This window comes from Heptranchias perlo, chromosome 1 (genome assembly GCF_035084215.1).
Source record: "Heptranchias perlo isolate sHepPer1 chromosome 1, sHepPer1.hap1, whole genome shotgun sequence".
NCBI classification, from domain to species: domain Eukaryota; kingdom Metazoa; phylum Chordata; class Chondrichthyes; order Hexanchiformes; family Hexanchidae; genus Heptranchias; species Heptranchias perlo.
This window is the reverse complement of record NC_090325.1, coordinates 196,554,904-196,582,487: the sequence shown is the minus strand read 5'-3', so window position 1 is coordinate 196,582,487 and position 27,584 is coordinate 196,554,904. Positions and strand designations below refer to the sequence as shown.

The 27,584-nt window shown below is 44.4% G+C and overlaps 1 protein-coding gene across 1 annotated transcript; it reads left to right on the top strand.

Annotated features, from left to right (window-relative positions):
* The first annotated feature begins 1,486 nt into the window (after window positions 1–1,486).
* slc39a8 (solute carrier family 39 member 8) lies at window positions 1,487–27,584 on the top strand. Its single transcript, XM_067985101.1, is given in 9 exon segments — window positions 1,487–1,530; window positions 5,959–6,127; window positions 8,147–8,334; window positions 15,495–15,617; window positions 18,918–19,079; window positions 20,706–20,910; window positions 23,129–23,313; window positions 26,095–26,189; window positions 27,527–27,584. Coding segments are annotated over 9 exon segments (1,203 nt in total). The 5' UTR covers window positions 1,487–1,512.

Sequence of the window (27,584 nt, the reverse complement as noted above, 5' to 3'; positions counted from 1 at the left end):
GTAGTGAAGTGTGGAGCAGTGATTGCAGAAGAGGGCAGGGAAGTGGGGGAGGTGAGTATTGTGAGTAGTGAGGCTGGAGGTGTGAGCAGAGATTAGGAGAGCAGGATTGTTACCTTGACAACTCTGGTGAGGTCATTGAACTTTTTTTGGCATTGCAGCCATGTCCTGTGAGCTAAGCTCCCGGCATTGACCCCCTCAGCAATGGGTGTTATGGGGGTAAATAACTTGGACATAGCAAGGCTGTCATTTCCTCCCAAACCCTCCACCTCAAACTGGATTAGCTGGCCTTAAGTTGGGTGTGGGGAGTCTAGCGGTGTTTGGGGTTGTGAGCTTTGAGGGAGAGCTTGAGATACAGCCATGCATTCCCTGATTAGATTGGCAAATGTCACAATGCCGTTTGTCCAAAGGTTATGTTTCATTTAAATTAGATATCAAATTTATTCAATTTACGGCAAATGTTTCTCTGATCTTGTCAGACACCCCTGCAAATGTGATAAATTCCAAAGAAGTATAATTCACCCAAAAAATATCAGTGCTATTATTGCACAAAACTGTTTCTATTAATATTCTGAATAGAAATTATGTTCTACACATCAACTAATGCAGAAATAGGTTCACATATCCCCTCGGATTCTCCTCACGTATCCCCTCGGATTCTCCTCACGTATCCCCTCGGATTCTCCTCACGTATCCCCTCGGATTCTCCTCACGTATCCCCTCGGATTCTCCTCACATATCCCTGAGGTTTTGAGAGCCCAGTTTGAAAACTAAGTGACAAAATTGTATCAAATTTGATGCAGAAACGCAAGATCCTGCAGACTGTTAACAAAAAAAAAACAGTTTGTGAAGGGAACAGACTGACAAATGAATCCAAGAAAGCAGATAAGGAAATCTGTGAGTAAAATATTCCAGGAACTAACACAAGATCAGTCCAAAGTGATCTTTGCACCATTTTTATGGTGGGGCACAATTGTGTTATGATATGTTTCATTTTTGTCAAACCTAAGTGGGATGTGAGGGTATCACAGAAAGTAACAATTCAAATTGAGAGGAGATTTGAATGAAGTGACACTGAAAATATTTCCTTTTCTATTTAGAACAGCACCTCTTTGATCCTGCAAGTTAAAGTTAATTAAAAGTAGATCATTTCATATATCTTAAAACCCCGACAGGACTTTGCGTTGTGTATCAGTGAGTATTATGGTTCTGTTTTGAGGCAAGGTTCTGCAGTGTGAATGTGACATTATTGCTTTTCCTGGGGCTGAGCCAGTGTTTGAAGTGATTTGTACAATGTTGGCTTTATCCGCCTGCAGTTTGTTATTCATTAGCTCTCTGTTTACCGTATCAAGCAACTTGGTCAGTCAGAATATTACTCCGAAGATTTTTAATCAGGATATTCCGAATCGATACGGCAACAATGAAACTGTCGCCTCAATTCAACTCCAAGTCTTGCTGGATAAATTGGGAATTGGAAATGTGCATGGATCTACAAACGATTCCAGCAGAGAAAGGATGAATGTACCGACAAAGGTAAGGTGTGAAATAAAGTGTTGAAAAAACTAGTCAAAACTATAGTACAGAGTTGGTAACAGGTGATAGTTCATACATGTCTGGGATTGTGAGTTCAGTATATAACACTGTCCCAACTAGAAAGAAAGACTTGCATTTATATAGCACCTTTCACCTCCTCAGGATGACCCAAAGCACTTTACAGCCAATGAATTACTTTTTTGAAGTGTAGTCACTGTTGTAAAGTAGGAAACGCAGCAACCAATTTTCACACAGCAAGATCCCACAAACAGCAATGTGATAATCACCAGATCATCTGCTTTATTGGTGTTGGTTGAGGGATAAATATTGTCCAGGACAGTGGGGAGAACTCTGCTGCTTTTCTTCAAATATTGCCAAGGGATCACTTGAGAGGAAAGATATGGGCCTCAATTTAACATCTTATCTGAAAGACAATGTGGCACTCCCTCAGTACTGCACTGGGAGTGTCAGCCTAGATTTTGTGCTCCAGTCTCTAGAGTGGGACTTGAACCCACGACCGTCTGCCTCAGAGGTAAGAGTGCTGCTCACTGAACCATGGCTGACATATGATTCTAGGTAATTTGAGCAGAGGAAAGTGTCACAAACAGTGATTTTTTTTTTATTCGTTCATGGGATGTGGGCGTTGCTGGCGAGGCCGGCATTTATTGCCCATCCCTAATTGCCCTCGAGAAGGTGGTGGTGAGCCGCCTTCTTGAACCGCTGCAGTCCGTGTGGTGAAGGTTCTCCCACAGTGCTGTTAGGAAGGGAGTTCCAGGATTTTGACCCAGCGACGATGAAGGAACGGCGATATATTTCCAAGTCGGGATGGTGTGTGACTTGGAGGGGAACGTGCAGGTGGTGTTGTTCCCATGTGCCTGCTGCTCTTGTCCTTCGAGGTGGGAGAGGTCGCAGGATAAATGGCCAGTTAGAAGACTGAAGGATGATTTAATCAACATCTTTAAAATGATAAAGGGATTCAATAGGGTAGATAGAGAGCAACTATTTCCTCTGGTGGGAAGAAATTCAGGGGACACAATCTTAAAATTAGAGCTAGACCATTTAGGAGTGAAATCAGGAAGTACTTTTTCACACAAAGCATAGTGGAAATCTAGAACTCTCCCCCAAAAGGCTGTGGATGCTGGGGGACAATTGGAGCTTTCAAGACTGAGATCGATAGATTTTGGTTAGGAAAAGATATTAAGGAATATGGGCAAAGGCAGGTCAATGGAATTGAGGTATAGATCAGCCATGATCTAATTGAATGGTGGAACAGGCGCGAGGGGCTGAATGGCCTCCTCCTGTTCCTATGTTATTATGTTCCTATGTTCCTAATGTGTTCTTGGTTGAGGGCTGGATGTTGGCTAGGAGATTAGGGGAACGATTTTCATCCCTTTAATGCCCCTTTTACACTTAAAATAATGGCTGTTTGTACCACCCACTGTTACTGCTGGTCATATTTTCAAGGGGAATTGATGCTGGCCCCCGTGCTCCTGTCTGAAACAGGTGGGACCGTAATGAATAAATTCACATAGGGTCAAGTAACATCATTTAGATCACCTCTGCTCCAATAGGGAGTAAATTCCACAATGCCAGACTGTTAAGTTCAGTTTAAAACCAACAGCCAGATTTATTTATTTGTAAGAAGCAAAAAGACTAGAAGCAAAGATGATGCTGGAATTACAGAATAAATAAACTGTTTCAAAACAAGAAAATAGAGTCGGAATTTCCACCCCTCTCGCCTGTCCTTTAAAATCCTCATTCTCTACCACTGCCCCACCTCCCCACCCCAAGCCCCACCCCAAGCCCCACCCCATGCCCCACCCCATGCCCCATCCCAAGCCCCATCCCAAGCCCCATCCCAAGCCTCACCCCAAGCCCCACCCCATGCCCCATCCCAAGCCCCATCCCAAGCCTCACCCCAAGTCCCATCCCAAGCCTCACCCCAAGTCCCACCCCAAGCCTCACCCCAAGCCCCACCCCAAGCCTCACCCCAAGCCTCACCCCAAGCCTCACCCCAAGCCCCACCCCAAGCCCCACCCCATGCCCCACCCCAAGTCCCACCCCAAGCCCCACCCCAAGCCCCACCCCATGCCCCATCCCAAGCCCCATCCCAAGCCTCACCCCAAGCCCCACCCCAAGCCCCACCCCATGCCCCACCCCAAGCCCCACCCCAAGCCCCATCCCAAGCCCCATCCCAAGCCCCACCCCAAGTCCCATCCCAAGATATCCTCCCTTTTCTTCCCTCAGCCCCTGCACTGAACAACTCGGTGATTTCAACCTCCATCTCAACTCACCTTGCTCTCCCTCCTCTGAGTTCACTGCCCCCCTGTCCTCTCTTAATCTTTCCCTCAAATAAATTCTCCTACCCATATTCATGGGCACCCCCTCGATCTTGCCATCTTACGTGGCCTCTCTACTCCCATCGTCATGATCACGGATAAGGCCATCTCTGATCACTTCCTTGTCTCCCTCTACCCTCACATCCCCTTAATCTCTTCCAACCCCACTTCCTTCTGTGTCTACCCTTGGAATAAACACTCCCCCAAGTCATTTACAACTCTCAAATTCCCAACTGCCCAGTCTTTCACCCTCCACTTCTCACAATTCTTCTACAGCTGTCGATCTGCTCAATCACTCCCTCACTTCCGCCTTTGATGCCCTTGTCCCCAGTAAAATCCTCACTTTCTCCCACCCCCCTTGTACCGCCCCCATCTCTGCTCCCTCAAGTCCAGGAGATGCAGATTTGAACATATCTGGTGTACAACTGGTTTAGCCATTCATCGCCAGATCTGGCTGGACCACATAAAGCACTATCGGGTCCTGCTCTCCTCTGCCAAAACTGCTCACAACTCCAGGATCATCCTGGAATGCAAAGGTAACCCTCGGCTTCTGCTCCACTACAAAATGTCTTCTTAAACCCCTCTCCCCTGCCCGCTCAAACCCTCATCTCCAAAAACAAGTGCGAGGAGCTCATGGACTTCTTTGTCACTAAGATTGAGATCAAATGTTCAGCTGTCTCTGCCGCTCCCCCCTTCCCCTAGCCCACCAAACCAAACCTCACCCAAGGCTCCCCCCCTGCCCTAACCCTGAACCCTCATCTTTCTCTAGCTTCTCTCCTATCCCCCCTCATGCCCCCTCTGAGCTCCGAGGGAGTACTGTCCCCCTCACTTTCAAATCTACCATCACCAACCCCTCCTCAAAAAACCCAACATCAAACTGCCTCCCATCTCTAAACACAAATTCCTCTGAAGAGTCCTTGAATGTGCTGTCGCCCTCCAAATATGTGCCCACCTTTCCTGTAAATTCATGTTTGAAACTCTCCAATCGGGTTTCCGCCCCTGTCACTGCACTGAAACGGCCCTGTTACGCTCGCAAGTGACATCCTCTGGGACTGTGAGCATGTTGAACTGTCTCTCCTCAACCTTCCCGACCTTTCTGCAGCCTGTGACACGACTGACCATGCCATCCTCCTCCACCGCCTCTCTATTGTCCAGCTGAGTTCCCGGTACATTACACAGGATGGCGTGTAGATTTGTCTTGGCCGGCGGTGAACCAGCAGCCGGTTTTACACTCCGGACGATTCACTGGAAGGGTGGCCAATTCGCTCGTCCCCTTTTTGCTCTACAGCCCGAGACAAATTTAAACCCCACTATCTCCGTTTACCGCATTGGTTGGAGAGTAGCTCAGGACTACATTTGGCAAATGGGAGCAAAATGCTTTCAGGACAGGATATCAACAACAACAACTTGCTTTTATACAGGGCCGTTAACGTAGTAAAACGTCCCAAGGTGCTTCACAGGAGCGATTATCAAACAAAGTTTGACACCGAGACACATAAGGAGATATTAGGACAGGTGACCAAAAGCTTGGTCAAAGAGGTAGGTTTTAAGGAGCGTCTTAAAGAAGGAGAGAGAGGCGGAGAGGGGGAGAGGTTTAGGGAGGGAATTCCAGAGCTTAGGGCCTGGGCAGCTTAAAATTGGAGATTCGCAAGAGGCCAGAATTGGAGGAGCGGAGAGATCTGGCAGGATTGTAGGGTTGGAGGAGGTTGCAGAGAGAGGGAGGGGCGAGGCCGTGGAGGGATTTGAAAACAAGGATGAGAATTTTAAAATCTAGCGTTGCAGGACCGGGGGCCGATGTAGGTCAGTAGAAGATTGATGTGACAATAGATGAGGATTGAAACAGTGTTGCTGAGCAACGAGAACGAGCTCACCTGTGAGTTTCATCCATCAATTGAAAAGAATTAATAATGATATAGAAGCAAAAATAATTTGAGTTGGTTTGAAATCTAATTCGTTAAAATACAGGCAGTTAAAAAATAAATCATAGGTCTCAAAAGTCCAAAAGATTGCCCTATCCATAGCCTACTGCCCACTTCAGTCGTGTGTATGCTGTATAATTTATCGCAGTCTCTCTATCTTTGTGTTACAGTGCCTGTCCTCTGCAGAAATCGTTTCCCTGCATGAGTTGAAGGTCGCTGGTCGGTTGTCAGCCACGGAGTTGGGAAAGATTTGCCCCACCATCCTCCAGCAAGCAGAGATTCAGTCCTTGTGTGTCCTTGATGCAAGGCCTAGTCTCAAAAAGCCAACTACTGCAGAAGGTACCACGTTCCCTTAACCTAAGCGCGGTTTGTGTACCTCAAGACTGAAGTGCAAACTGTAGATTTTCTGGTTGGTGTTATTTAAATACGGGCAGTGATCGATTAATTTTAAGCAGGTAATATTGGTGTTAGGAACATAGGAACAGGAGGAGGCCATTCAGCCCCTCGAGCCTGTTCCGCCATTCAATTAGATCATGGCTGATCTGTATCTTAACTCAAAAATCTACCTGCCTTGGTTCCATGACCCTTAACACCCTTGCTTAATACCCTGCTTTTATCGGGAGAAGTTGCTGTAGTTTCGGTTATGAGTTCTGTTTGCTGTAATTCGTTGAAACTCTTTTTAAATAGACTCTGTAGACTGTTTGCTGTAGTGAGCTGTTTAAGTGGACTCTGTTTTCTGAGTAAATAGACTTTGTTTGCTGAAAAATAGACTGTTTGCTGCGAGTCCTGCTCCAACACCTACTCATTGGCTGACACAGTGGTGCCAACAGACACTCTGCTGATGGTAATATTTAAATGAAGACCTTGTACAGAATGCGAGAGTGCTGTAGACAGGCCTAGGAACGCCAGGATTGGCGATTCAGATCTGCGAGGATCCAGAAAGTGGCTCTCCACCCTGGGCATTGCTCGCCTGATCTGTGCTGTCACAGACTATCCTGCCAGGCAGGTGGTTTTTCCGTGTGTATTTATACCCGGAGAGGAAGAACTGTGAGTAATTTTCAATTCGGTGTCTTCACTCGCACATGGCGCAATGTGATAATAGGGTCGCCAATCTTCCAGGATTGCCCTGGTGTCTCCAGGAATTAAAGATTAATCTCCTGGGCACTGCTGTGAGCAAAATCCCAGGAGAAAAATCATAGGGGCATTAAAAAACACTGTGTGTTTTTTTTTCCATTTTCTTTGAACACTTTTGTTCATTGGTTATAAAAATATTGGAGGTTGGAGTAAAAGGGCTGCTTGACAGACAAGAATCATCCAATCGATTCATGAAGAGTCTGTTCGCGTTTCCAATTGGCTGTGGGAAGGCAGAGTGCCGCGACAATGGACGTGTTGGGCGACCAATGGCGGGAGCATGGAGGCGGGGCGGTTGTACGAGATAGGTCATGTGATGAAACCTCCAGGAGTGTGCCCAACCAGAGTTGGCAACTCTATGGGATAATGAGTTTCAATAGGATTTGCATCATCGTGTTGCAATGCTTGGTAAACAAAGGAAAAAAAAGCATACCAGAAAATTTTTACCAAAGGCAGTGCCCCCTTAAATTTACAGGTTAGAATAAGAACATAGGAACAGGAGGAGGCCATTCAGCCCCTTAAGCTTGTTCTGCCATTCAATTAGATCATGGCTGATCTGTATCTTAACTCCATTTAGCCAACTTGGTCCCACACCCCTTAATACCCTTACCCAACAAAAAAATCAATCTCAATTTTGAAATTTCCAATTGACCCCCAGCCCCAACAGCTTTTTGGGGAGAGAATTCCAGATTTCCACTCCCCTTTGTGTGACATCACCCCTGAATGTCCTAGCTCTAATTTTAAGGTTATGCCCCCTTGTTCTGGACTCCCTCACCAGAGGAAATAGTATCGACCCTATCAAATCCTTTAATCATCTTAAACACCTTGGTTAGCTCACCCCTTAATCTTCAATACTCGAGGGAATACAAGCCTAGTCTGTGCAAACTGTCCTCGTAATTTAACCCTTTTAGCCCCGGTATCATTCTGGTGAATCTGCGCTGCACCCCCTCCAAGGCCAATATATCCTTCCTGAGATGCGGTGCCCAGAACTGAATGCAGAGTCTTGCCAGAGTAATAATAGGGCAAACTCAGTGAGGCTGCACCCCTGACACGGAGCCATGCTGGTTGGAAGCATGGGTCAGAGAACTGGGGCAATAGTGTTCGAGCCCTATCTCTGACTCACGCTCCCATCTTGCAAGAGTACGCTCCTGGATTGTAGGGTTGCTGAATTTTTTCCCTAATGTTTATATTTTGAATCCTTTTTTCCCAACACAGTTTAATGTTATTATTCTGTTCTATTCACAGTGTGGGGCTTTGGAGTTGCGTCTGTCACCCTTATCAACCTTGCCTCCCTTATGGGTTTTGCACTTGTTCCTCTCACCAAGAAGTCATTTTACCCAAAGATCTTGATGGGATGTATGGGGCTGGCTGTTGGAACTCTCTTCTCCAACGCCATTTTGCAGCTCATCCCAGAGGTGAGGTTATTTCAATTTCGTCCTATACGTCAGACATACTGGTTGCTCCTTTTTAAAAAATATCGATTTGTTAAGATGCTGTCGTTCAGAATCCTTTGGCAAATCTTAAAAATCTTATATTTGTACGCTCTTCCTGTACACAAAATCTTACTTCCTGGCGTTTAAGTTTTAGTCACACTTTTGTATTATAGGAACACATGAGCAGGAGGAGGCCATTCAGCCCCTCGAGCCTGTTCTGCCATTCAATTAGATCATGGCTGATCAGAATCTTAACTCCATCTAGCGCCTTGGTTCCATAACTCTTGATACCCTTAGCTGATGGCAGTAGCTGGTTTCAAACTGCAGGGTTGCTATGGAAGTCATGCTGTGAATACTGTTAGCACTAGAGAAAAAGTACTCGGTAAACTAATGGGTCTAAAGGCTGACAAGTCCCCTGGACCTGATGGCTTGCATCCGAGGGTCTTAAAGGAAGTGGCTACAGAGATAGTGGATGCATTGGTTGTAATCTTCCAGAATTCACTAGATTCTGGAAAGGTCCCAGCGGATTGGAAAACCGCAAATATAACACCCCTATTCAAGAAGGGAGCGAGACAGAAAGCAGGTAACTATAGACCAGTTAGCCTAACATCTGTCATTGGGAAAATGCTAGAATCCATTATTAAGGAAGTAGTAGCAGGACATTTGGAGACTCATAATACAATCAAGGAGAGTCAACATGGTTTTATGAAGGGGAAATCGTGTCTGACAAATTTATTAGAGTTCTTTGAGGAAGTAACGGGCAGGGTGGATAAAGGGGAACCAATGGATGCAGTATATTTGGATTTCCAAAAGACATTCGATAAGGTGCCACATAAAAGATTACTGCACAAGATAAGAGCTCATGGTGTTGAGGGTAATATACTGGCATGGATAGAGGATTGGCTAACTAACAGAAAACAAAGAGTTGGGATAAAAGGGTCATTTTCAAAATGGCAGTCTGTAACTAGTGGGGTGCTGCAGGGATCAGTGCTGGGGCCTCAACTATTTACAATATATATCAATGACTTGGATGAAGGAACAGAGTGTCTTGTGGCCAAATTTGCTGATGATACAAAGATAGGTGGAAAAGCAAGTTGCGATGAGGACACAAAGTGTCTGCAAAGGGATATTGACAGGTTAAGCGAATGGGCAAAAATTTGGCAGATGGAATATAATGTGGGAAAATGTAAAGTCATCCACTTTGGGAGGAAAAATAAAAAAGCAAAATATTATTTGAATGGAGAAATTCTACAAAATGCTGCGGTACAGAGGGATCTGGATGTCCTCGTACATGAAACACAAAAAGTCAACATACAGGTGCAGCAGGTAATCCGGAAGGCAAACGGAATATTGGCCTTTATTTCTAGGGGGATGGAGTATAAAAGCAGGACAGTCATGCTACAACTGTACAGGGTGCTGGTGAGACCACACCTGGAGTACTGCGTACAGTTCTGGTGCCCTTATTTAAGGAAGGACATACTTGCATTGGAGGCAGTTCAGAGAAGGTTCACTAAGTTGATTCTGGGTATGGAAGGGTTGTCTTATGAAGAAAGATTGAACAGGTTGGGTCTATACTCATTGGAGTTTAGAAGAATGAGAGGAGATCTTATTGAAACATACAAGATCCTGAGGGGACTCGATAGGGTAGATGCTGAGAGGATTTTACCCCTCATGGGGGAATCTAAAATTAGGGGGCATAGTCTCAGAATAAGGGGTCACCCATTTAAGACGGAAATGAGGAGGAATTTCTTCTCCCAGAGGGTCGTGAATCTTTGGAATTCTTTATCCCAAAAAGCTGTGGAGGCCGAGTCATTGAATACATTCAAGGCTGAGTTAGACAAATTTTTGATCAGCAAGAGAGTCAAAGGATATGGGGAAAGGGCGGGAAAGTGGAGTTGAGGTAAAAATCAGATCAGCCATGATCTCATTGAATGGCGGAGCAGGCTCGAGGGGCCGAATGGCCTACTCCTGCTCCTATCTCTTATGGTCTTATGGTCTTATAGCACGGGGCCAGTACTGCAATACAAGGTATTGGGGACAACATGCCTCAGCTTAACGCTCCATGTGCAACAGTTTATTCGGGGTGTCAGGATGAGGAAAAAGGGGCAGAGACCCATAATACCAGTCCTCCCTTTGCTTTGCACACAGTGCTTGAAACAGGAAGGTGCTTTGTTAGAACGTTTATATGATTCAGAGCTCTGTTCTGAATCTTCTGCATCCCCTTTTGACACTTATCGCTGTGTCTACGGCACTGAAATCCAGAGTCCAATGTAACTGGGCATCAAGGGTTTCTGGGAACTGAGTTGCACAAGTAAATTTAACAGGCCAAAAAAACCTTTGTTTTTGCAGCTTGAGATCATTTCTGGACATGCACACGGAGGCGCACATGCACACATAATGCACATGCGACGCACACACACAATGCATGCACATGCACACACACAATGCACGCACACACATGCACGCACACACACATAATTATAGACCAGTTAGCCTAACATCTGTTGTGGGGAAAATGCTGGAGTCTATAATTAAGGATAGGGTGACTGAACACCTCGAGAATTTTCAGTTAATCAGAGAGAGCCAGCATGGATTTGTGAAAGGTAGGTCGTGCCTGACAAACCTGATTGAATGTTTTGAAGAGGTGACTAAAGTAGTGGACAGGGGAGTGTCAATGGATGTTATTTATATGGACTTCCAGAAGGCATTTGATAAAGTCCCACATATGAGACGGTTAGCTAAGATAGAAGCCCATGGAATCGAGGGAAAAGTACGGACTTGGTTAGGAAGTTGGCTGAGCGAAAGGTGACAGAGAGTAGGGATAATGGGTAAGTATTCACATTGGCAGGATGTGACTAGTGGAGTCCCTCAGGGATCTGTCTTGGGGCCTCAATTATTCACAATATTTATTAACGACTTAGATGAAGGCATAGAAAGTCTTATATCTAAGTTTGCCGATGGCACAAAGATTGGTGGCATTGTAAGCAGTGTAGATGAAAACATAAAATTACAAAGCGATATTGATAGATTAGGTGAGTGGGAAAAACTGTGGCAAATGGAATTCAATGTAGACAAATGTGAGGTCATCCACTTTGGATCAAAAAAGGATAGAACAGGGTACTTTCTAAATGGTGAAAAGTTAAAAACAGTGAATGTCCAAAGGGACTTAGGGGTTCAGGTACATAGATCATTGAAGTGTCATGAACAGGTGCAGAAAAAAATTAATAAGGCTAATGGAATGCTGGCCTTTATATCTAGAGGACTAGAGTACAAGGGGACTAGCTTAGTGGTATAAACTGGGCGACATGGACATGTTGGGCCGAAGGGCCTTTTTCCATGTTGTAACTTCTATGATTCTATGATTCTATTCTATACAAAACCCTGGTTAGACCGCACCTGGAGTACTGAGAGCAGTTCTGGGCACCGCACCTTCGGAAGGACATATTGGCCTTGGAGGGAGTGCAGCGTAGGATTACTAGAATGATACCCGGACTTCAAGGGTTAAGTTACAAGGAGAGATTACACAAATTGGGGTTGTATTCTCTAGAGTTTCGAAAATTAAGGGGTGATCTGATCGAAGTTTATAAGATATTAAGGGGAACAGATAGGGTGGATAGAGAGAAACTATTTCCGCTGGTTGGGGATTTTAGGAGTAGGGGGCACAGTCTAAAAATTAGAGCCAGACCTTTCAGGAGTGAGATTAGAAAACATTTCTACACACAAAGGGTGGTAGAAGTTTGGAACTCTCTTCCGCAAACGGCAATTGATACTAGCTCAATTGCTAAATTTAAATGTGAGATAGATAGCTTTTTGGCAACCAAAGATATTAAGGGATATGGGCCATAGGCAGGTATATGGAGTTAGATCACAGATCAGCCATGATCTTATCAAATGGTGGAGCAGGCTCGAGGGGCTGAATGGCCTACTCCTGTTCCTATGTTCCTATGATGGACACACACGCACACACACAATGCACGCACACACACACAATCACACACACAATGCACACACACACACACATCCCACCCACCCACACCCCACCCACACACCCCTCCCACACACACCCCACCCACACACCACTCCCACACACCCCACCCACACACCCCACCCACCCACACACACACCCCACCCACACACTCTCCAGGGGGAGCACTGAGTGATGCTCAGCAGCAGGGACACTTGCTGATTTTCCCCCCTCTAATTCAGAGGTTTTGAAGCCAGTTGTAGTCCTCTCACTGAGGCCCAGCTAACAACACAGACTGGAGACTGGAGACTGTCCCTGGACTGAAGGCCCAGTACTACTGTAGGCAGTGAGTCAATGGGTGCGTTCAAAAATTATTTGACCAGGTGGCATAATGATGAAACCTTTTGGATTTGTCTTGGCTTCTTCCATGGGTGGAGACCATCTATAGATCATCCCGAGCATCAGTGTCGAGTGACGACCTACTCTCACCTCTGCCATTTAAACAACATTTAAACTTTATCCCCATGGGAAGTGTGCAGTGTTCTGACCCACGTTTCACCTTCCAATGACTAGGCGTTCATGGACAAAGATCAAGTATTTTAACTACAAGGGTAAGCCATCACTGTAAGACGTGTAACATGTACATTGTACCATCCCTATAAACTCTGCTTTAAACTAGATAATCAATCAATTTAAACTGGATGACCTGCCAGTTTAGTTAATTCAGATGGTAAGTACATGGCCCTGTTTAATTGGGTGTCAGCCAATCAGTGAGCACCAGACAAAGACGCCCTGATTGGATGAAGAAGGGAGACTATGGGGGTGATTTTAAACCCCGAGAACGGGTGGGTTGGGGGCGGGTGGGAGTTGAAAATAGTTGGTTTTTGGGTCATGACCGCAACCCGGCTTTATTTCCGGGTTTAACGTCAGCGGGTAAAAGTACAGGCTTCCCACTGGGAATGCAAAGTCCAAAAATTTTGCGGTCACCACCCAAAAAACCAACTATTTTCAACTCCCACCCGCCCCCAACCCACCCATTCTTGGGGTTTAAAATCACCCCCAATGTTCAGAGTTGAGCTGATTGTGTCATTAAGGAAGCTTCATTCAGGAGAAGCTACTTTTATATACAACTCCATCTTCTACTCATTACTGGAAACCACAAGTGTCTTTATTAATGCCTTTATTATTACTAAATAATTATTAATGGGTCAGAATTTGCTGTAGCCGGTGAACAGACGGTGCCCCGCCGTTAGTTAGACTTGCCCCTTGCCCATTTAATCTCCGACCTTGTACTCGAAGTTACTGTCAGTGGGAGACGGAAACGGCCTGTGCAGGGCATCTGGGACCTGTGTGAACGGGCCAAGCAACTGGGTATCTCCTCAACCAATCAGAATCGTTAACAACAGTGCAGAGTCTGAACCAGGAAGTGTAAGTTCGAATAGTGAATTCAATGTCAAATCAGGTACTGAAAGAGAAATAAAGAGAGGGAAAGAAAGATTGGATTAAGAGAGAGAGAAAAAAAAAGAGATGGAAAGAAAAAGTAAACAAAAATTAAATTTAAATTTAAAAAATCTCCAACAACAATTAAAACCTGAAGGAATGAGACTTCACACCTGTAATGGTTAATTTTCAGTGCCAGAGAGGTTGTTTGGCAGTAATTAAGACTTACCACGCTGTTAGAAAGGGGTACTTGTCTGAAATGGACAATCCCTAACTTTCTGTGGTGAGTTTATTCTGTATCCAGCGCACAAACACAGCCAGTTCACACCGTTCAATGCATTTCACTGGTGAGTCAGGCAGCGAGATGCCGTTTTCATGAAGCTAATGGCGGACAGTAACTTTTGGCTTTCCGCGTCTAACCGTGCATCGGCCCCTCGCCTGAAGTTTCTGTACTATTTACCCATAAATAACGGCGAGCACCATTAGCATCACCATTATTTTCACAGCAAATTCTGGGCCAATGTCTCTAATCTGACTCTTAATGTTTATTATTGCTGTATAATTACCAATGTCTTTGTTGTTACAATCTTTTAATGTATCTATTGTTACTAACTAATTATTGATGTCTATTATTGCTATCTAATTATTCATATCTCTAATATTACTATCTAACTCTTAATGTTTATTATTGTTGTGTAACTACCAATGTTTTTGTTATTGCAATCTATTCATGTCTATTATTACTATCTAATTATTAATATCTCTATTATACTACCTATGTTGTTGGTCATTACATTTACTACTTATTAATGGTTTTACTGTTGGTGACTAATTATTAATATTTTACACAATTTATTTTAGTGATCTCACACTTCCAGCGGGAAGCTGTGTTGAAAGGGAGTGTGAGTCGGAGGATCAGGGCTCATTGTCCTGGCCCTCTCTGAGGCCTCCACTCCCTTTCCTGCACAGAGTGTGGGGTTGCTGAAATTATTCCTTTATCTTTTGTCTCTCTACTTCCCTGCTCAAGACAGTGGGCACATAACCTGCTTATGCTGCTCTGCTGCTGGGGGCAGAACGGCAGTACAGTGGGATCGACGCCAGGTACATAAATCTGTGCAGTGTTTGAAGTTTAAGCTCCTAAACTATAATTCTCACAGTAGTACAATGTTCATGTCCGTATCTAACACTGAAAAGTCACTTGGCTGTCATCGTCACTTCTCTTTATCACAGAATCATACAGCACAGAAGGAGGCCATTCGGCCCATCGTGCCTGTGCCGGCTCTTTGGAAGAGCTACCCAATATGTCCCACTCCCCTGTTCTTTCCCCATAGCCCTGCAAATGTTCCCCCTTCAAGTATTTATCTATTATCCTTTTTGAAAGTCACTATTGAATCTGCTTCCACCGCCCTTTCAGGCAGCGCATTCCAGATCATAACAACTCGCTGCATAAAATAAATTCTCCTCATGTCCCCCACGGCTCCCCCGACGACCACCTCAAATCTGTGTCCACTGGTCACTGACCCTCCCTCCCCCAGTGGAAACAGCCTCTCCCCACTCACTCCACCAAAACCCCTCACTTCCTTGAACATGACCGTCATTTTTCATAAATCCTTCAAATAAGATTTTGTCTTTCAGTTAAATGCTGGAAATGATGAAGAACTTTGGGCAACAAACTGGAAAATGTCAGCAGATTAACTTTCTCTTTCCTTCTCATGAACGATTACTTGTCTTTCAACAGGCATTTGGATTCACACCACAAGAAAACGATTATGTTTTTAAAGCGGTCGCTGTCTTTGGAGGATTCTACCTCCTGTTCTTTATAGAGAAGGTGCTTCAGATACTGCTGCTCCCTAAAAAACAGGTAAAACACAAAACAAGATGAAAAGAATCCCGTGGTTTACTAGTGCAGGCATAGTTACAGGTGTTATAAAGTGAATTAATGTTGGTTTTTCAGTCAAAAGTTTTTCTGAAGATTATTATATTTTCATGAAATTAAAATGAATTTCCAGAGGTGCACTGCTCTATTTAAACAGTTTATTAAACTAACTATTACATGATTGATAGAGGACCGTAGGAATTACTAGATAAATAAATACCAAGGTCCATCTGGTTTGCCTTCTACCTCAGATCAGCCATGATCTCATTGAATGGCGGAGCAGGCTTGAAGGGCCAAATGGCCTATTCCTGCTCCTCTCTCTTATGTTCTTATTATCTTCTTATGTACCACCCTGGTAGTCACATGATACAACGATAATGGAGTTATTGACTAATCATAGCGATCAATCTCTATCAATTAGTCTCCAACAGACCCTGACATGAGGTGAGGAAAACCCCCAGTGGTGGAGAGCTTTGGGAACCAGAGGTCCAAAGTCACCTGTTGCTCCCAAACCTGTCACACTCACCACACCTCATGTCTCAAATTACTCATATACTGGATCACAAAATATTATTTTCTGAAACAAATCAATCTAATTTGCATTTGAATGAATCAACACTTCCTGCTTCCACTGTCTCCCCAGGGAGCCTGTTCCATAGATTGACCACTCCCTCACTGAAATATTGTTTCCGCAGATTAGTTTTGAATTTATCCCCTTCGAGCGCAGGCCGTGTCCTCTGGTTCTACTGTTCTGGACAAGGTGGAACAGCTTGTCATGGTCAACACTATCTAGCTCCTTTAGAATCCTAAAAACAACAATCCTTTACTTCTCTTTTCCAGTGATAACATGCCCAATTTACGTAATCGCTCCTCATAATTCAATCCCTCCATCCCCTCAATCATTATAGTTACTCTCTTCTGTATCCTTTCAATAGATGCAATATCCTTTCTGTACTGTGACGACCAGAACTGTACCCAGTTTTCTAAGTGCAGTTGCACCAACGATTTATAAAATGGTAGGCTCACCTCACCATTCCTTCTCAATCTTGACATCCCAACATCTGATTTGTTTTACTCACTGTCACCGGGCATTGTTGCGATAGCTCCAATTTATTGTCAATCAGGACCCCCAGATCTCTTTCATTTTCTGTGCACATTATTTTCTTACCATTTAAGTAATCGTCCCTTCCTGAATTTATTGTCTCCACGTGAAGCACTTTGCATTTCTCTACATTGAATTCCATCTGCCACCTGTCTACCCAATTCCCAGGGATATTCCAATCCTCCTGTAGCTAATCCTGTTCAGCTTTGGAGTCTATCATTTGATGATATCACTAACAGAATCTTTCATAAAGAGCAGTAGTGTCATTGAGCAAATCATTTTTATTTTGCAAGGCAAGAAAGAAGATCTTACATTTTAAATATCTTATCACATCATCAGGATGAACCAAAGCTCTTCATATCCCATGAATTACTTTTTGAAGTACACCCACTGTTAGAAAGAACTTGCATTAATATAACTCCTTTCATGTCCTCGGGATCTCTGAAAGTGCTTCACAGCCAATGAAATACTGAAACGTAAGCTTTTACGTAGAGAGACACCAAGTATTGGATCTAAATCACCTTCCATTAACCTTACACAGATCAAAGATACACCCACCATAAAATGACTCGCTTCAGACTGAGACTTGGTTACCAAGGGGTTAAAAATTCCACGTCTGCATTCTCAACACATGCCAAGAGCGTTTATTGCAAAATTGTGTAATCACATGACCAGTTTCTCTATCCAATGAAACTGATGGATGGAAAATTCCCGGGTTGGAATTTGCAATCTTGCGATATGGTGCTAGTGGTGGCTGGGAGTGCGGTAGTGGAGTTTTTACCCTCAAGAGACTGCAGATTTCATACTAATCCACAAAGGAAGGAAGAACTTATATTTTAAGGCATCTTTTGGGTGTTCTAAAGCACGTCACAGTCAACGAATTACTTTTCTTGCCTCTGAATCAGAAGGTCGTGGGTTCGACCTCCACTCCAGAGACCTGAGTACAAAATCTGACACTCCCAGTGCAATACTGAGGGAGTGCTGCGTTGTCAGAGGTGCCGTCTTTCGGATGAGATGTTAAACCGAGGCCTCGTCTGCCCTCAGGTGGACATAAAAGATCCCACGACACTATTTTGAAGAAGAGGAGCAGGGGAGTTCTCCCTGGTGTCCTGGATAATATTTTTCCCTCGACCAACATCATTAAAACAGATTATCTGGGCATTAACACATTGCTGTTTGTGGGATCTTGCTGTGCGCAAATTGGCTGCCGCGTTTCCTACATTACAACAGTGACTACACTGTAGAAATACTTCATTGGCTGTGAAGCACTTTGGGACGTCCTGAGGTGGTGAAAAGCGCTGTAGAAATGCAAGTCTTTCTTTCTTTGAAATGCAGCCCATGTTGTTATTTGGCAAATGCAGCAGCCAATTCGCAGATATCATGGTCCTACAAATAGCAAACAAAACTGCTATTGGCTGAGGGAGGAATGTTGGCCAGGCACTTTTCTGCTCCTCTTCAAATAATGCCATTGGATCTTTCATATCTACATGAACAGGCAGACAGGGACTGGGTTTGACTTGTCATCCAAATAATAACACCTTGAATAATGCTGCATCCTTTCAGCACCATACTGAAGGGTCAACCTAGATTTTGGGGGTGAATTTTTTCGGGGTTGTCCCCCAAAGTACTCTCTTGCAGAAACCTTGTTTATCCCAGTAAATGGGTCTTCCACCCAACTTCCGCCAAAGTCTCGGCAGTGGAGCAGGAGAAGCTCCAGGAAAACTCCCAAAGTATGTGCTCAACTCCTAAAGCTGGACTTCTGACTCAAAGACAACAATACTGCCGGCTGAGCAGATGGTTATTTAGAAGACAAGCGATGATCAAATGGGAAGCAATCATTGGAAACGTTGTGTTGGTTTTTTAAAAATCAAATTGACCGATCTTTGGGACGGAAACTTTCTCTCTCTTTGCATTGTCTTTTTATATTTTTTAAAGGAAAGGCACCCAAAGACCAATGCTTTGGATCAGATTACAGATTTTCCAAATGATTGTGAGTTAACCTAATTCAGGTCTGTTTGGACTATTGGATTAGGGCCTTATCCCTGATAAATGAATGAATAAACTTTGACAAAGAACATCGACAACTTTATTTGTCATTCAACCATGATGTTACTTACGGCCGGTGCTGAGATTGATGTAAATGTTTTATTGTATATATACTTATCTCCCTTTTCTTTATACAGAATCACAGCCAATTTGGTCTTTCTGAGCAACAGCCTGTCCATGAGAAGGATGACCGCACCTCGATGGAAATCCAGAAAAATGTTACTTGTAACCCTAACAATGGCACCATAGAATGTCCAACTGGTGCTGACAGAAGCAATGTAAACATTATTGCTGTTCAGGTACAATTCAACAAAACTGAGACTGCTGATTGACTGGAAATTTATCACCTTTAGTTATTGGCTTGTATTTATTGACAGGAAATGTCTAGGTATTCACCTGGATCTAGCTTCACGCAACCATTTCCTGTCATAAATGTTGAGGATTTATGAGGAGTATTTTCACAAAGTACAGAATTATTACTGCATCATTTGTGGGATCTAAAAGTGTACATCTTCGACTCAACCCAATGTTTAGTAGTGAGATAATTATAAAACTGACTTTATTAGTGAACATCAGTGACAGTTTACCAGAAAGGCATTTAGACGACCTTTGTCTGGGGAGTGAAGGTGAAAACCTCAAGGTGATCAGGTCCCTTAATCTTGGGAGGTCTTTGACGATCGTTTCTTCCTCCTTCACCGACATCTTCTCCTTCTCAGTTTATCCTGAATTCTACCCGATCCTTATACTCTTTGTCTCCCCTTTAAATGTATTCCATGCCTCTTAGTCACAAGGGGACAGGCCAAAAGCCCTAGTTCAAAGGGCACAGGCCGAAACTTTCTGGTCAACTGTACCGTCCAATTCGCTGAACTGGAGCCATCCGCCTAATGTTTGTCCCACCACAATCATTAATCTACTTACTCAGTTCCTCCTCCTGTATGCAGCTAGTGTCTGATAACCTCCTTGCTGATTAAATCACTCCCACGTTGCTTCAGTTATTAAATCAGTCTCAGATTGATGCACATTTTTGAAGTGGTGAGAATGTGGAACTCACTCCCACAAGGAGTGGTTGAGGTGAATAGTGTAGATGGATTTAAGGGGAAGCTGGATAAACACATGAGGGAGAAAGGAATAGAAGGATATGCTGATAGGGTGAGATGAAGAGGGGAGGGAGGAGGCTCGTGTGGAGCATAAACACCGGCACAGAGCAGTTAGATTCTATGTAATTTCAGCATTAACCTTTTCTAATTGTCAACAAAAGCAGGTGGAGATAATCAGTTGGCTTCAATATTCAGCTATTGTTTCCTGTAAATTGACCTTGTTTGCAGCCCGCTGACCCCTGACCCTAACCCCTGCCAATCTGAAACTGTTGCTGATCTGCCACAATTTCCTCCCAGAACCTGCCTTAGGACGATTTGGAGTCCAGGAAATCACCTTTAATTGGCTTAGCGCTGCTGGAAGGGAAGGAAATACAGTTTTGGTGCAACATTTAAGGGGTGATTTAATTGAGGTGTTTAAGATGATTAAAGGATTTGATAGGGTAGATAGAGAGAAACTATTTCCTCTGGTGGGAGAGTCCAGAACAAGGGGGCATAACCTTAAAATTAGAGCCGGGCCGTTCAGGGGTGATGTCAGGAAGCACTTCTTCACACAAAGGGGAGTGGAAATCTGGAACTCTCTCCCCCAAAAAGCTGTTGAGGCTGGGGGTCAATTGGAAATTTCAAAACTGAGATTGATCGATTTTTGTTGGGTAAGGGTATTAAGGGTTATGGAACCAAGGCGAGTAAAAGGAGTTAAGATACAGATCAGCCATGATCTAATTGAATTGTAGAACAGGCTCGAGGGGCTGAATGGCCTCCTCCTGTTCCTGTGTTCCTTCCCGTGTGATTCTAATTAAATTGTCCACCTTTCCCTTACTGTTTTTTCAGGATGTACAGCCACAGCAGGCCTGCCCATGTTTCAACAGAACTAAGTTGTCACATGTTTGAACTGTAGCCTGGATGATAACATTAGGTGATGGAGTGCATAACTTCATTGATGGGCTTGTGATTGGTGCTTCCTTCACCGTGTCTGTACTCCAGGGAGTCAGCACATCCATAGCAATACTGTGTGAAGAGTTTCCTCATGAACTCAGTAAGAAAATGCAGAAAGTTACTTTGATTTATTGCCTTCCCTAAAGAGCAATTTTTATTCCTAATGGATTGGTCAACAGGTCTGATTTGTGGCCCTCATGGTTTTCTGGTCATTAAAATTAATAACTGGAGAATTGGGAGGGCTGTGAATCAGGCACAACAACTTCCTCATTTTCCATGTTATCAATTCATGACCAGAATGAGTCCAATTGTCCGATCTGCCCTCCTGTTAAGTGAATCTCTGCAGCCACATGTATGAGCAATTTTCTGCTTTATGATGATACTTATTTAGTTGCGATACAGGGCAGAAATCCTTCTCCCTCACTGTCTACCTGTATCTCACTCGCAGAAACTTAATTCAGCATTACGGCAACAACAACAACTTGCATTTATAAAGTGATTTTAACATAGCGAAACGTCCCAAGGTGCTTCACAGGAGTGTTATTAGACAAAATTTGACACCAAGCCACATAAGGAGATATTACGACAGATGGAGGTAGGTTTTAAGGAACATCTTAAAGGAGGAAGTGTAGTGAAAGTGAGGAGGACAGTGATAGACTTCAAGAGATGGAATGAGCCGACACGTGGCAGATAAAATTTAATGCAGAAAAGTGCGAAGTGATACATTTCAGTGGGAAGAACGAGGAGAGGCAATATAAACTAGAGGGCACAACTCTAAAAGGGATACAGGAATAGAGAGATCTGGGGGTTTATATGCACAAGTCTTTGAAGGTGTCAGGGCAGGTTGAGAAAGCGGTTAAAAAAGCATACAGGATCCTGGGCTTTATAAATAGAGGCATAGAGTACAAAAGCAAGGAAGTTATGATGAACCTTTTATAAAACACTGGTTTGACCACAACTGGAGTATTGTGTCCAGTTCTGGGCACTGCACTTTAGGAAAGATGTGAAGGCCTTAGAGAGGATGCAGAAAAGATTTACTAGAATGATTCCAGGGATGAGGGACTTTGGTTACGTGGATAGACTGGAGAAGCTGGAGTTGTTCTCCTTGGAACAGAGATGATTGAGAGGAGATTTGATAGAGGTATTCAAAATCATGAAGGGTCTAGTCAGAGTAGATAGAGAGAAACTGGTGGAAGGGTCAAGAACCAGAGGACACAGATTTAAGGTGATTGGCAAAAGAACCAAAGGTGACATGAGGAAAAACTATTTTTCCCCAGCGAGTGGTTAGGATCTGGAATGCACTGCCCGAGGGGGCGGTGGAGGCAGATTCAATCATGGCCTTCAAAAGGGAACTGGATAAATACTTGAAAGGAAAACATTTGCATGGCTACGGGGAAAGGGCGGGGGAGTGGGACTAACTGGATTGCTCTTGCATAGAGCCGGCATGGACTTGACGGGCCGACTGGCCTCCTTCTGTGCTGTAACCTTTCTATGATTCTAGGAGCGAGGTAGAGACTGAGGGATGACCAGATAGAAGTCTTTAAGATTATGGAAAGGTTTGATAGGGTAGATGTAGAGAAAATGTTTCTACTTGTGGGGAGACCAGAACTAGGGCCATAAATATAAGATAGTCACTAATAAATCCAATAGGGAATTCAGGAGAATTTCTTTACCCAGAGAGTGGTGAGAATGTGGAACTCGCTCCCACAAGGAGTAGTTGAGGTGAATAGTATAGATGGGTTTCAGGGGAAGCTGGATAAACACATGAGGGAGAAAGGAATAGAAGGATATGCTGATAGGGTGAGATGAAGAGGGGAGGGAGGAGGCTCGTGTGGAGCATAAACACCGGCATGGACCAGTTGGGCCGAATGGCCTGACTTTGGCAGCGTGAGAATCGGGAGATTTTAACTCCCGTGCCTCATCTGTATTCCCACGGCCAGCGTACTGCCCGAAACCGGGGGGGAAGCGGCAGCTGCCGATGGGCGGGCAGGAGTGAAATGTTTGGTATTAAGCCACCACCGGGGACCGAAGGAACATACCCTGGCACTAAATAAATTGATTGGGGGGGGTGGTGGGGTGGGTGAGCTGGGGGAGGGGAGACCTAAACTTTCCCCATGGGGCCCAGAGGAAATTTCCTGCACCGCCTGGCCCCACAAGGAAAGTCAAAAAAAGAAAACAGACTTTCCTTTTTGCGTCTCCGGCCCCCGACTCCCCGTCTCACTAGACGACGACAACAACAACAACTTGCATTTATATAGGGCCTTTATAAGGAACTCTTTTCTTATGTAATATTTTCATAATTTTCGTTTTAATCCTAGGAGACTTTGTAATCCTTTTGAACTCCGGAATGACTGTCCCACAGGTCTTGTGTTTCAACTTACTCTCAGCCTGTTCCTGTTACCTCGGTTTGATTTTTGGCATATTAATCGGCAGCAGTTTTGCTCCAAACTATATTTTTGGCCTTGCGGGAGGAATATTCCTGTACATCTCTCTGGCTGACATGGTAAAGGACTGATCGGTAAAATGTTGTATGTTAAACAGTGTGCGATATGATCTGGTGGCTCTATCGTGGTTTACACTTTGAAAATATTACTTAAAATCGCAGTGAGTGCATCAAATAGAATATTAAATGCATCAAATAGAATATTAAATGGACCCTTTTAAAATTCTTTCACAATGAAATTCTATTGATGAGACAAACTCACTGACAGCTTTACCCTTTGCAAATGATCCAGTCGCATCCAAGTGATGGAACCAGACAGAAAATCCATGCGGAACTGTCTTCTGTTCTCACCATTGTGTTCCAGAAATATATCAGGCAGAATTTCTTGTCCGTTGTGTCTGTGGAGCTCTAGAAGAGAGAGAGAGAAAAAGATAATGAGAAAAAGAGAGTGACAGAGAGAAACAGAAAGGCAGGGATAAAGGAAAGAGAGATAGAGAGAACATACATGCCAACTGTCAATGTTTTAGCCCATGTGTCAGCTTGCCTCAGTGCTTCAGAAGAAAAATCAGCCTTTATCACTGGGAGTGAAAGTCATCAATACGAACCATATTTAATATGCTGACAGGGTGAGATGAAGTAGGGAGGGAGGAGGCTCGTGTGGAGCATAAACACCGGCATAGACTAGATGGGCCAAACGGCCTGTTTCCGTGCTGTAAATTCTATGCAACTTATCAGGTAATTTGGAGGGAAGGACTGAAAGCTGTTGGAACTCAGATCATGGATCAAACCTTGGTTCCTCCAGGTCTTTGTGACTACTTTGCACATTGTGAGACACTGAGCAATTAAGGAACCGTATACTGTGGAAGGATTTGCCCTACTGTTTGTTCCCAGTAACCTGTTCCTAAAAGTTTAATATAATTTAAAATAAAAGAATTACCAGTGGTGTAAGCTAGACAACTTAGTTTATGCGAGATCACTCAATGCAGTCAAACATTATGTTCATAAGCAAAGTTAATTTATTCAGAGTATGATACTTTAAATAAAGTTAAATACTTACAGCCAAGCAAGATTAGCAGGGGAAATGATATCTTTTGAGTTTACAGTTCCTGAGCTCAATCTTCCTGGGTTGAATCCAAATCCCCTTTGCAATGTGCTGATTTATAGACCTCAGCAATTACAAGTTTCTTATCAAAAGCCCTATTATGGCACATTCAGCATGGCAGTGGGACCTGATCATGCCTGGTTCACATGCAACTTTACATTTCTGAGCTACAGTGTACATGACACAATGGTCCTTTGATATGTGAAGCCGACTCAGCCTTCAATCATTGAGTTATCCATCTTCCTACAAACTAAAGTAAGCAAGTTCCTCTTAGCATTCCATTCCCGAGGCCTCCAACAAAAACAACTTGCAATAAGATAGCGCATTTAATGTAATAAAACATCCCAAGATGCTTCACAGGAGCGATTATCAAACAAAATTTGACACCGTGTCACATAAAGAGATATTAGGACAGGTGTTTGGTCAAAGAGGTAGGTTTTAAGGAGCGTCTTAAAGGAGGAGAGTGAGGTAGAGAGGCAGAGAGAGAGAGGTAGAGAGGAGGAGAGAGAGAGAGGTAGAGAGGAGGAGAGAGAGAGAGGTAGAGAGGAGGAGAGAGAGAGAGGTAGAGAGGAGGAGAGAGAGAGGTAGAGAGGAGGGGAGAGAGAGAGGTAGAGAGGAGGAGAGAGAGAGAGGTAGAGAGGAGGAGAGAGAGGTAGAGAGGAGGAGAGAGAGAGGTAGAGAGGAGGGGAGAGAGAGAGGTAGAGAGGAGGAGAGAGAGAGAGGTAGAGAGGAGGAGAGAGAGGTAGAGAGGAGGGGAGAGAGAGAGGTAGAGAGGAGGAGAGAGAGAGAGGTAGAGAGGAGGAGAGAGAGGTAGAGAGGAGGAGAGAGAGAGGTAGAGAGGAGGAGAGAGGTAGAGAGAGAGGAGGAGAGAGAGGTAGAGAGGAGGGGAGAGAGAGAGGTAGAGAGGAGGAGAGAGAGAGGTAGAGAGGAGGAGAGAGAGAGAGGTAGAGAGGAGGAGAGAGAGGTAGAGAGGAGGAGAGAGAGGTAGAGAGGAGGAGAGAGAGGAGGAGAGAGAGAGGAGGAGAGAGAGAGGTAGAGAGGACGAGAGAGAGAGGTAGAGAGGAGGAGAGAGAGAGGAGGAGAGAGAGAGGTAGAGAGGACGAGAGAGAGAGGAGGAGAGAGAGAGGAGGAGAGAGAGAGGAGGAGAGAGAGAGGAGGAGAGAGAGAGGTAGAGAGGATGAGAGAGAGAGGTAGAGAGGAGGAGAGAGAGGTAGAGAGAGAGGAGGAGAGAGAGGTAGAGAGGAGGGGAGAGAGAGAGGTAGAGAGGAGGAGAGAGAGAGAGGTAGAGAGGAGGAGAGAGAGAGAGGTAGAGAGGAGGAGAGAGAGAGAGGTAGAGAGGAGGAGAGAGAGGTAGAGAGGAGGAGAGAGAGGTAGAGAGGAGGAGAGAGAGGTAGAGAGGAGGAGAGAGAGGAGGAGAGAGAGAGGAGGAGAGAGAGAGGTAGAGAGGACGAGAGAGAGAGGTAGAGAGGAGGAGAGAGAGAGGAGGAGAGAGAGAGGTAGAGAGGACGAGAGAGAGAGGTAGAGAGGAGGAGAGAGAGAGGAGGAGAGAGAGAGGTAGAGAGGATGAGAGAGAGAGGTAGAGAGGAGGAGAGGTTTAGGGAGGGAATTCCAGAGCCCTGCCCCACTCCCTGTTGTGGAAACGAGAATCAGGAGAGGAGTACACCGGGCGGCTGATCCGATATATAATTAAAACGACCTCTATAATCAGAGCAAGTCTTTAATTTCTTTCTTCTCTTTAGTTTCCAGCGATGAGCGAAGTTTGTAAAGAGGTGGAAATAAGAGGAAGAAAATCAGAAATGATTCTGTTTCTTATCCAGAATGCTGGCCTGATAACGGATTCAGTATTATACTCACACTGGCCTTGTTTTCTGGTCGTATTCAGCTCCATTAGGCATAAAAAGAATTGAATCAACGACACCTTCAGTTTTAAGCCACGCAAAATAATAAACAAAGATGTTGAAAAATTACCGATCACGCACTTTTTTTTCTCTTTTTTGATTTGTTACGTGATATAATTTTAAAATGTTGACTTGCAAAGACAGGCAAATTGCTGCCACAATCTTGAACTTCACTGCGCACTGAGGCCCATAGTTTGCTGGAGTGGGGCATCGCGCCCAGTTAGTTACACTTTTATCTACATCCTTCAGCTCAAAATCTTTTTGCGCCGTAACTTGCTGGGAGTTCGAGCTGATCACGGGCGGGGCGGGGGCAACGGGGCGTCTGGGACCTCAGTGAACGACGGGACCAACAGCCTGTCTCCTCAACCAGTGAGATTTAAGGATTGAGAAAGAAACAGAGGAACGATGGAGAAGGAAATCGGGTGAATTCGAGTCAAATCAGGTACAGAAAGAGAAATAAAGAGAGGGAAAGAAAGATTGGATTAAGAGAGAGAGAGAAAAGAGACAGAAAGGAAAAGTAACAACAAAATAAAAGAAATGTAAAGTTTAAAATTTAAAAAACCTTTAGGAACAATTTACTCCCTGTGGGAATGAGACTCCACAGTTTCAGTTGTTCCCTTTCTGGGCTGGAGAGGTTGAGGGTCATTAACAGGGTCCTTATGACATGAAATATTAGCCCTAATTTGCTGCGGCGAGTTTAATTAATGCACAAATGCAGCAATTTCATGAAACTCACGGGGAGGTTGAGGGTGAGATGGAGAGAGAGAGAGGTAGAGAGGAGGAGAGAGAGGTAGAGAGGAGGAGAGAGAGGTAGAGAGGAGGAGAGAGAGGTAGAGAGGAGGAGAGAGAGGAGGAGAGAGAGAGGAGGAGAGAGAGAGGTAGAGAGGACGAGAGAGAGAGGTAGAGAGGAGGAGAGAGAGAGGAGGAGAGAGAGAGGTAGAGAGGACGAGAGAGAGAGGTAGAGAGGAGGAGAGAGAGAGGAGGAGAGAGAGAGGTAGAGAGGATGAGAGAGAGAGGTAGAGAGGAGGAGAGGTTTAGGGAGGGAATTCCAGAGCCCTGCCCCACTCCCTGTTGTGGAAACGAGAATCAGGAGAGGAGTACACCGGGCGGCTGATCCGATATATAATTAAAACGACCTCTATAATCAGAGCAAGTCTTTAATTTCTTTCTTCTCTTTAGTTTCCAGCGATGAGCGAAGTTTGTAAAGAGGTGGAAATAAGAGGAAGAAAATCAGAAATGATTCTGTTTCTTATCCAGAATGCTGGCCTGATAACGGATTCAGTATTATACTCACACTGGCCTTGTTTTCTGGTCGTATTCAGCTCCATTAG